The 11,225-nt window shown below is 51.2% G+C and overlaps 1 protein-coding gene across 1 annotated transcript; it reads left to right on the top strand.

Annotated features, from left to right (window-relative positions):
• Positions 1-3,075: 3,075 nt before the first annotated feature.
• AMIGO1 (adhesion molecule with Ig like domain 1) lies at positions 3,076-10,696 on the top strand. The gene has a single exon (XM_081914701.1). The coding sequence runs from the start codon at positions 3,178-3,180 to the stop codon at positions 4,750-4,752; it is 1,575 nt and encodes a 524-aa protein (XP_081770827.1). The 5' UTR covers positions 3,076-3,177; the 3' UTR covers positions 4,753-10,696.
• The last annotated feature ends 529 nt before the right edge of the window (positions 10,697-11,225 follow it).

Raw genomic sequence — 11,225 nt, 5'->3', positions numbered from 1 at the left:
GCATCTGTAAATCAAATGAAGGAGCTTGGTTGACAAGAGCATTCCATTTTAAAATAGTTCACTTCTCCCATCTGTACCTTCTTAACAATATTCAGCCTTCATGACACGTTCCAGACTAGAAAGGCATTCTCAAGAGTTATTTGTGAAAACACCCGGTGAGATAACACATATCTTCCTTCCTGCTATACAAATCCTGATGCTTTCAAGAGATGCTAAAGGCAGGTTTACACATTGCATTTGAGTACACACATTTACAGCTGTACGACACCACTGTGTGCCACTGTAGGCAATTCCACCACAGGCAGGAGGATCACACATGACACTTGTGTTTGTGTTTGTTGTCGCTCTGTCTTTGTTGTTTTGCATGTCCGAAGGGACACATTTTGTACATGTATGTTGAAAAGACACAAAGTGAGAGGCAGGCCTTGCAACACCTTTTGGTCTCAAAACTACCCCCCCACACACACACCCTGGATTTGCTGAGTAGGGATAAAAAGTAGGCAAACACCATTTTAAATTGAATGCTCCCCTTATTGGCTTATATAGTGTTATGTGCCCAGGGCTTTGCAGTTTAAGCAAAAAACTGAAGAAAAGGGACAGGTCTGTAGCCCACAGACCTGGCAGCCCGAGGTCTGACAATGTAAAAAAAGAACAGAAGGACTGAAAGGCAAAGATAGCAGCAAGGGATGAATGTAACTACAGATACGCTTTCTATTGTGGCTTGAAATGAAGAAATTACAGCCAATGTTAAGGTTTAGATTTGAATTGTAAATGTGGCATGCAAATCCACTTTAAGCATCACTTGCAAAAACAGCCTTAACCCTTTCTCTCACCTCATCCTTATGCTTGCCTGTTATTTAGGAAGAAAATTCCAGGTATGTTTTAAATTATTTAGAAATAAGTGAACCCCCAGTTTGGATGGGGTAGTATTCCCCCCTTAAAAGCAGATTTACTGCTTGGGGCAACTCTTGTATTGAATACTAGTGCAACCACTAGGGGCCAAGGTCCATTCAGACCCTCCCCCCTAAAAATATTTGAAGGGGCTGGGCCCTCTCAAAGTTGATGGACATTGCCATTCAAATGGTGTGCGTACACCATGTCATGTGATCAATTATGCAGAGCGGGGCTTACCCCCCCCCCATTTTTTTTATTCAAGTGTCATGCCTGCTTCTTGAATGCCTGCACGAAGCTTCTGCAGCCAATCGGAACCTGCATTGGACGTTCAGGTTCCAAAGAACATTCGCAAACCGGAACACTCACCTCCGGGTTTGCGGTGTTCGGGAGCCAAAACATTCGATGCTCAAGGTATTTGACTTCCAAGGTATGACTGTACCTTGGATTCTTCCCACAAACCAGAGCAAGATTGCACTGCTCTGGTTCGCCAGAAGCAGCTTAGTCATGCTGGCCACAGGACCTGGAAGCTTCCTGCGGACAAATGCCGGCTCCCTCGGCCAGTAAAGCGAGATGAGCACCGCAACCCCAGAGTCCTTGTGGACTGGACTTAGTCAGGGGTCCCTTTACCTTAAGTGCAATATACAATGTGACACTAGATGGTGATAGTAAGCCTTATGGAAAATTCAATGTATTTGTAAAAACGCTTTAAAAACAAGCGGTTTAAAAACGTTTTTTATATGTGTGTAGATTCTACCCCAGTAATTCCACGTTGCCCGTCGCAGCGCAGGCTTCCTGCGCTCCTGCAGCATCAATAGCTAGATCTCCTGCCGGGGGTTTCTTCGCTACCAATTCGCCGGTTCAAAGCCTGCCTCACTTCCTCGGTTGGGTAGCTCGCCTCCAACCCTTCGAACTCGCGCTTCCAGAGGCAGCATCTAAGGCGGACTGGAGGTGCGCTTCCCCATTCCTGCATTTCCCCCCACCGTCCACCCTCAATAAATATCATGTTTCTCAAAACAGTATCATCGCATGATTCAAACGACTCTGCAGCGGCTTTCTTTTCTGGAGGAGGAGGCAGAAGCAGGCATCCCTTCCTCTAGCGCGCAGACGCGGCCTTGGCGAGGGGAGCGCGGGCTGCTCTCGCTCGTCATCTCTCCAGCGCCTGCCAAGGAGAGGTTTCCAAGCGGACCTCGGGGCCAGCAACGAAGGCGGGAAGGACCCGGCAGAAGGGCCAGGGGGCACCTTTCCAACTGGCCTCCCCTCGCAGATCTAGGGTGCACATCACCGGCACTCCCCAAAACACACAGCTCCTTGCACGTTGCTATAGAGAGAGGGGGGTGTGCGTGTAGCAGGGGGCAGCAATCTTCTCCAGTAACTGTGTCTCGCGGGGCCAAGCCTCCTCTGCTGACAGGCTGTGGGTGGGTGTGAGTGTGCCAGGAGCTGGTGTGCAGGAGGAGCATCGCAGGCTCTCATTGGACGCGCGCGCAGCCAGCCAGCCTCCCTCCCTCCCTCCCTCCCTCCCTCCCTCCTTGCACTCCAGCAGCCTGGCTGAGCCTTGGCTGGTGCTCCTGCTCGTCGGGCTTTCCACTTCACTGCCGATCCTCCCCGCACCGGAAGCCTGAGGCTCCGCCTTCCTCGGCATCCAGCACCGGGAAAAGCCCCCCTGGGCACTTCCAGCGGGAAGCGCAGCGCTACGCCCGGCTGGGCAACCCCCTCCTCGCCACTTGGCGGCGGCGGCGGGGCTGCGCGGGTTCCGTCCAGAGCAGCGGCTACTTCGCCTTCCGACCCGATCGCGCCCTCGTCGGGCAGGAGAGGCCCCCGCGAGCCGGGATGGGCTGAGCGCCCGGGGAAGAAGCAGCCGAGAGGAGCTCGTGGGCCGGCGAACAAGTGAGTGGCCGGCCGGCTGGCTGGTTGGTTGGCGCTGCTGCTCGGGGAGGCTGTGCGCTTGGTGCAATGCAACACCGCGTGGCCGCCTGCAGGGCTCCGCGGCGGACATGCTGAGCAGGGGAGGAGCCGGCGGGAAAGCGCCAGGCGAGCTCGGCGGCTCCGCAGCAGGGCTGGAGGGAGCGGGCGCCGCCAGCTCGGCCTTCGCCTTCTGCAGCAGGTGGATCCCGCAGGCGCGGCTCCGGGGATGAGCCCCGCGGGCGCGCCGCCTCCTATCGCCCCGGTCAGCACGCACTCGCCGCCGCCGCCGCCGCCAGGGTCGGACCCTGCGCTCCCCCCGATGGTTCCCGCCCGCCTGCTTCTCTGTGACAGGGACGTGACCTTCCCTGGCTGAGCCTGACGATGTGGGGTCAGGATGCCTCGGTGCCCCGACGTCGTCTGGCGCAACCTTGCAGGGGCGCTCCTTGGCTGCTGGCGCTGCTGCTGAGCTTGGCCCTTGCCCGGAAAGGGGGCTCGGCGGCACACTGCCCCAGCAAATGCGTCTGCGCCAGCAACATCATCAGCTGCTCCAAGGCCAACCTGAGCGTCTTCCCCCATCCCCTTCCCTCGTACGCGGCTGCCCTGGACTTCAGCTACAACCAGCTGACGCGCCTGCGGGCGGAGTGGGCGCCTTCCCCGCTTCGCCACCTGCACTCCCTGTTCCTCAGCCACAACGGCCTTTCCTTCATCTCCACGGAGGCCTTCACCAATGTCCCTCACCTCAAGTACCTGGACCTCTCGTCCAACAACATCCAGGAGCTGGGGGAGAACCACTTCAGCCACCTGGTGAAGCTGGAGGTGCTGCTGCTCTACAGCAACAAGATCTCCAAGATTGACCGGACGGCTTTTGAAGAGATGACCAAGCTCCAGAAGTTGTACCTGAGCCATAACGCCATCAGCCGCTTCCCCCATGAGCTGCTGAAGAAGGACGAGGGGGGCTTCCCGGAGCTGGCCTTGCTGGACCTCTCTTGCAACAAGATCAAGGATATTTCCGTGGACGAGGTGAACAAGCTCCCGGCCTGGGTGAAGAACGGCCTCTACGTCCACGGCAACCCCCTCACCTGCCATTGCTCGCTCTACACCCTCTTCACCCACTGGCAGAAGCGGCAGCTGAGCTCCGCCACGGACTTCAAGGAGGAGCTCAAGTGTCTCCAGAAAGACAGCAAAAGCATCAAAATCTCCAGCCTCAGTGGCCCAGGGGGCATGAACTGCAGCGAGTTCAATGAGCAAGTGCTGGAGGTCCATCGCGGGGAAGAGGTGATCATCAACTGCGACACAAGGCAGCGAGGGGTGGTGATCAGAGAGTGGCTGACCCCCCGCTACGAGCGTGTCCCCCAGGAGGGCGACAACAGCTCCATGACCATGCTGACCAACGGGAGCCTTCAGATCAAAAACATCAGCGTGGAGGACATGGGTCCCTATACCTGCTATGCGGTCAGCCAGGTGTTCAACGAGACCCTCTATGTGCACGTCACGGTCCACAACTACTCCTTGCACGGGACCCCGGACACCCTCAACACCGCCTACACCACGCTGGTGGGCTGCATCCTGAGCGTCATCCTCGTGCTCATCTACCTTTACTTGACCCCCTGCCGCTGCTGCTGCCGCAACGGCGAGAAGCAGGCCAGCCAGCGCGAGGACAGCATCAACTCCTCGGTGCTCAGCACCACACCCAACCACAACACCGGTGGAGGCAAGGAAGGGCTGAACCGGCACATGGCGCCTGGCAACGCGCAAGGCCAGAATGGCAAATGCAAAGCCAACAGCTCCCCCAAGCAGGCGGCCAAAGGGTCCCAGAAGGGAGAGCGGAAGATGTCGGATGCGGACTCTGTCAGTTCTGTCTTCTCCGACACGCCCATTGTGGGGGCCTCGCAGGGCGAAGGCGGGAGAGGATCTGGCAGGGATAAGGCAGGGGCTGAATTAGTGGGGCTGCTGTGATCGTTCTGGCACTGGGAAACAAGACTGAGGATGCAGCCACATCCCTTAAGGCATAACACTATTCTCTGGTACTGTTCTCCGACCTGCCACAGTATGTAATGGCGTTGCTTTGTTACTTACCTCCTGTCGAGCCCACAGTCCAGTGTCGAAAACCTTGATCTCCCAATATTGCTCTTGAAGCACAGTCTTTCCTCAGCCCTCCGTTTCTTTGGAATGACATGATTTTTCAGATTGCCCTCATGGGAACCTTTGTGAGCATCTCAGCCACAGGCAAAAGGGTCCAGCAGGCTTCACTAGGTTTTCCTGCATCCTTCTGTCGCTTTTGCTTACTTTCCCTGGGTGGGGCTTTCATCCCAAGTCTCTGTGCAGGTATGAATACCAGAAGAGCAGCCCCGGCTCATCCGCTGCAGCAGAAATGGCAGTGTCACCTTCAGAGACTTAACAATATTAGGGTGGCATAAGCTTCCGTAGGTGGCAGCCTGCTCCATCGGATGTTACAAAGTGGGCCTAGAAACCAAGGTTTTTGTTCGCCTTCATGCAAATTAAATCATATTCATCTCTACAGTAGCTCCAGAGATGGCAGAAACCCCAATTAGCCACGGTATTGTGGGAGTGGGGTGGGGGAAGTTGACTTTTTTAAAATGGCTCAATAATATTTTTTTTATATATCTATATCTATATATAAACTCTTGCTACAAACAATTATTTATTTATTTATTTTTACAGAAAACGGAGGTTCCCACCATTACCAGGCTTTTTCAGGACATAATTCAAATAATTTTTCTAGTAAGCAGGCAGACCTGTTTTGGAAACCTCTGCTCTCCCTTTTTCCTTTTTTTTCTTTTGGTGGGACTATGACAGAGATAAAAACTGAATTTTTAAAGAAACATGGTAGAGAGGAGAGTTTAGTTACGCTGTCTTTCTTCACTAGGAAGCTCTTGTTAAAACATAAAAGGAGCTAAACCCAAACCTTTTAACCTTCGTGGCACCCAAATGCCAGAAGGGAACCAACAGCCTTGGGAGCTGGCAAGGTGGGATTCCTGGTCCCCCCTCATCCAAAACCCATCCTGCTTGCTCCAAGATGCAGCAGAAACAAGAACATGGGGTGGCATGTCCCAGATCTCCTGCTTTCCCCTCTCCACAGCCTGCTTGGCAGATTCCCATTACTGTGGCCACCCAATGGGTCAAGCTGGGGGTCCAGAGCGCAGCTCTCCGTCTTTGCAAAACTTCGGCAAATTTGGAGACTATCTAGATCTTGGAAACCCCAAAGCCATTGGGCAGCCTCTTCACCCTGCTTTAGGAGACCAAGCGGTAGACAACCTCCAGGTGCTTGATGGGGAAAGCAGCTGAAATGAAGGTGCCGCTCAGCTCCCGTCAACAGCCATGTTTAGGAGCGTTTCCACCCAAAGAGAGGCATGTGCTGCCTTTGAGCCTCGCCCTGTGACATACACCACTGTATGTGACTCAGGCAGTGGGGTGTAGAAGCAGCAGAGAAGAGGGAGAAAGACTGAGCATTCAAGATAAGTCTCTGTATTAAATATCTGGAATTGCACTGACTGTGCTCTTTGTGGGGCAGTTGGCATGACGTCACTGGAGGTGAAGCAATTGCAGTGAGAAGGTCCCTGTGCAAAGCAGGGGACTTAACCCTGCACCTATTCTCAAGGGATCTAACAGAGAAGGCTGAATCCAACCTGCTCTGTCCAACTCAGATGCTCCATTGGAAATGGCTGGATTTGAAAAGCCATGTGGGGTTGCCACGGATGGGGGAAGGCCCTTGAGACGGTCCCCTTGCAAAGGTTTCCCTTTGATCTGCATTCAGGCTCCATCAGTTTATCTGTTGGCTGAAGTGGGAAATGAAAGGGGAGAGTTCAGGGCTGGTGTGCAGGGGCGACACTATAAGCCATAAGAATGTATTGCACAAATTTGTGAATGGGTCCAAAGCAGCGATAAGTCCTGAAGAGCACAGCTCTGTGCTATAGCCATATGAACCCTGCTCACAGCCCTGAGGCTCATTGCAATCAGTCAGTTAGGGAGAAGCCCAAGAACAACCAGAGCCCAAAGTGAAGATGGAAGTCAGCTGTCAGGGGCAAATCTCCCATCTTAACTGACTCGCTCTCTGGCATGTTACTGGGAAGGAGAAGTCCTCTAATTGAAGCATCAGTCCAAGTGAGATGCCTGCAAGCCAGAAGAGGGAGGAAAAGGAGAGGCTGAGGAATTAATAGAATAAGATGAATGAAATGTGAGGATGGTGAAAGCAGGGGAAATTTAGCAATAAGACAGCTGATTTTTAGAAATCTGTGGTTGAATTCTCTCTAGCTCATCTGGAACCGTGGTAGGTTGCCATGTTCTGACCCCCTTCGTCCCCTTACAGATCTCTTCTGTCAATCTGTTTTCTAAGCAAAGTCAGAACTATTTTAGAGTAAGCAAAAGACAGGACAGAGTTTTCCCTGTGCATGTTTGCTGGATGAGGAAACATATCAACTAGGGCTGTTGATGTAAATACAAAAAAATTGATGACCTTGTACTGTAACAGTATAGGCTACATATTTATTCATGCTAGGATATTTAATAGCTGTGAAGCTCTTATACTTCTCGGGGGGGGGCGTTCAGGGAACGTGAGAGCTCCTTTTGGCTACCTGTTGACTTCACTGCTGCTTAACCCCTTTGCTTCTTGGGCTGGAAAGATCCATGCTGCAGATAATGAAAAAAATTCACAGATTGCACTCATAGCAGAAAGCTATCTGCCTTCCCCATCTGCAAGCTCTTATAGATGGGATGAAGGGAGAAGGGTTTGCAGCCTGAATCCCTACAGACCTCAATCAGCATATGGTCAAAGGGCCACAGATACATAGTGCAGATGCAGCAGTGTCAACTCTCTCATGCGCACAGCATGTATCTATCACATTTAATGGGGAGAGGACATACAAAGTTGCCTCATGCTGGATAAGACCATCTGTCCAACTAGCCAAGTATTATCCACTTTGGCTGGCAGGGATTCTCCCAAGGACACAGACAAAGTTTTTCCCCAAACCTGGTATCTGATATCTGCTAATGAAAGATGCCAGGTATTGGACATGGGACTTTTTGCATGCAAGCCTATGTTCTCTTAAGCAGCCGCCCAATGCCCAGTTCTCGTCTACTGGAGATGGGTGAACAGAATGCTAACATGAGTTGAAGCGAGGATGGAAGCAGCCTATGTTTCAGTATGCACATGTGTGCAAGTACGAATTAGCATGTGTGGGTATCCACACTTTTAAACCCCTGTTCAGAACACCTCCTAGCCTCTAATGTTATACTAGAAAAGCTTAAGTTGTGCGAGTAGCAGGACTCACCTCTAGAACCTTTCTAGGGAAAAGGGACATGGACTAGTAGGATTGTCGTTGCATGGACAATCTGCTTCAGCAAACCCTTCCCACTCCTGTTCCTCTTTGAAGAGCCATAAATACCCATACTCGTTAATAGAGTAATCCCTTGTGATGCTTTCCCAGGATTCCTTGGTCCACCAAAGAGGAAGCAGAACAGGGGACTCTGGGATATCCCCGTATCACTGAGCTTGATCTTGGCAAATTTACTTCTTCGTGTGGAAATGCCCTTGGCAGTGTGAGGCAAGGAGCCCAGAGTTTTAGGCACTACCATGTGTGACATGAACAGCTCATACTGGGCTATGAATAAGGATTCATTGGGGTGTGTTGTTGTGTTTTTTAGCTTGATCACAGGGAATTGTGCAGAAGGAAACCTTGCAAGTGTTGGTTGTCAGCAGCTGACATTGTTGGGAACTTGCTGAGGTCCACACCATTTCTTCCTTCTGAGCCTTCTGGCCCTACCACTCTTCCCCCTTGCTGTCACTGCCTGTTCTCCTGCCCACTCAGAGCACATGCGCAAGGGGAAGAGGGAGCAGACGGAGCAGTATCTGCTGTGTGCCTTGCATTCTCCGTCTGGGGGGCTGTGTGATAACAGACAAAATAGGCAGCAGGGACAATCTTGTCCAAGTGTATCCCATTCCTGAAACACAGAGCTAGCACCATTGGGAGGAAATATTTCTGAAAGCTCGGTGCAAGAAAGCCACTGGGACCAACGGTCTAGTGCAGATGTAAGACTTCCACCCCTGAGCCCTGGATCCAAACCTCCCTCCCATCTCTCCTGTGCTTAATTCTGGTTTGGTGGTATTCCTGCACCATGAACCCTAACCCTGGCATGGCAATGCCATGGTGATATATAACAAGGTGCTGAATCCTAGTAAAACCAGTTCTGAGCTTTTCTCACCCTTTGTTTTCATAGCTGCCCTCTTCTGGTGCCCATCAGGGACTGGGTTGTAGGCCAATGTCTTAAGAGTGGCAGGACCCCCATCCTATTTTGTGGCCACTCAGGTCACTCCTTGCACCCTCTTGGTCAAAGCAGTGAAGAAAGGAGCTCTTTTTGCTCCTGTCCTACAGGTGGATGTTGCTACGCCTCGTCACTAAGGCAACCTTTTTATTCCATTGAAACTGGCACAGTCACGAGTGGATGCCACCCACATGGTTTCCCTGTTGTAAGCTCTAGGCTGGTTGCTGAAAGGGAGGCTCTGCCTGCTCTCCACAGGGTGCCAGAACCACTCGCCTCTCAGCAAACCACCTGCTTGTGCCTGCTGTCTGTGTGCAACGTGCCACAGGGTCCCTGCTGAGAATCTAAATATGCTCTGAGTCCACACTAAGCTGCCAGGAGAGAAATATCTTCCTTCCCTTACTGGATAGGGCATCCAAAGAAGTATATATATTTAGTGGAGGTAAGAATAAGGAACACAGCTAGAAATAGCTCCGCTATGGTTGTGGGTACTGAAGTCCTCCTTAGGATCATGCACTGGGCCTGGTATTTACTTTTGTTAAACAGCATAAAGTGCTCGATCCTAACTGAAAATAATCCCTTGATGCCGCTTCCTAGCTGTTTAAAGAGAGAGAATGTGAGTGAATTTCCCCCCACTGCCATAATATGCAGTGCGCTCCTTCAGACAAGCAGAAAACAAATAGGCTTTCCCCCATTTAGTTTGACCTTCTGGCTTGCTCATTAATGATTGCCATCTTTGTGGGTTTCTAAGGCTCCTGAATGTTAGGCTATTTTAGAAGGTTCATCTATTTAAACCAAGATATGCAAATCGCTACCACTGGTTTCATTTGCTGTCGGCTCCCCTCCCTGCCTGCTCCCACGCCTGGGTCAGCTACCAACATTCCACATAAGCATCTTGAGGGGTTTTAGTTGAATGAGACTTCGGGGATGAGAGCTGCGCTGTCAGATCTGCAGTGGTCAAACGTGAATCTGCCCTGAATCTGTCTGCCCTACTGATAAGGTCAAATGTAGAGTGTCAGCACAGTGGGAAGAAGTCAAGCTGCACACAGCACAATCCTCTTTTTTTAAAGGAACCTTTGTATGTGCTCACCATTCCTGGTGCCTTAGGCAATGCGTGAGCATGACAAATGTGCAGTGCAGCTGCAAACATGCTTGGGAAGGGAGATGAAGGGGGAGTCTGGGACCTAGACAGAATGGCTGGCAGCAGATGGTTTCTTAGGAGATTACTGGAAATCCCCCACCCCTTTAAAAAAAATAATGGAGGGAGGGCAAGGCAAGAACAAGATTAGGGATGCATGTATTTATGTATGCAAAACAAAAGGCAGGCTTCCCACTGTTTTACTGCACTTTTCTGAATCCATACAGCAAAGAAAGCTCCCCTCACACCATCAAGAAAGGTTGCCCAATGCTTGTAGTACAGCATGGCCCCATCTCTCACTCCCCCCATTCTGTGGTTTGCAGGTCAAGCAAAATGTTATTCCAACCTGCAGAGGATGCATACATGCTTATCTGTTCCAGGCAGAGACAACAATCCCAAAGAGTACCTGGGCTGCATTTCTGTTGAGAAGTCTGTACTCTCCAGCATAGACATAGGTGAAAATAAAACATGTTTTATGAATATGCACCTGCAAGGATCTGTCTCTTTTTTCCACCATTTTCCACCACCATGATGAATATTGACTTCGGCGTTCTCAATCTGGGCCCAAACACAGAGGCAAGCCTTGGCCATGGATCTTCAGTAAACTTTCATCAGAATTAAACGTAGCTAAGAGGAACACTTTGGGACGTGGTTCGTGGCATATTGTGTATGGCACTGCAAAAAGAGACAGAGAGGAAAAAGCTGCTAGGGTTGGGATTGTTTGGGTTTTTCCTGCACAATCAGGCAAAACTCTTTCAGTCGATGCTGCAGTCAAAATCCGCAGACCATGAGAGCTGAAAAGAGTAGGGTTGCATGTCTTTCCCTTTAAGAGCTCTGTAACACTCAAGGCCTATATGGCCGTTGCACCTTGTGTTATTAGATGGTTCTCTTCACCCACTCTCATACCTGCTATGGACCAAACACCAGGGTCCTCCTTGGTCCAAAGGCTGACTGCTCCTTCTGGGTGTAGATCTGGCATCCCTAGAATACATCAACAGTGATCCAGCACATGTTT

Source organism: Podarcis melisellensis, assembly GCF_964234715.1.
Source record: "Podarcis melisellensis genome assembly, chromosome: 6".
In the NCBI taxonomy this organism is placed as follows: Eukaryota; Metazoa; Chordata; class Lepidosauria; order Squamata; family Lacertidae; genus Podarcis; species Podarcis melisellensis.
Note: the sequence above shows the minus strand (reverse complement) of the source record. Positions and strands in the feature narration are given on the sequence as shown.

Excerpts from the sequence above, each read along its gene's own strand:
- AMIGO1 (XM_081914701.1), top strand. The coding sequence starts at position 3,178 with ATGTGGGGTCAGGATGCCTCGGTGCCCCGACGTCGTCTGGCGCAACCT.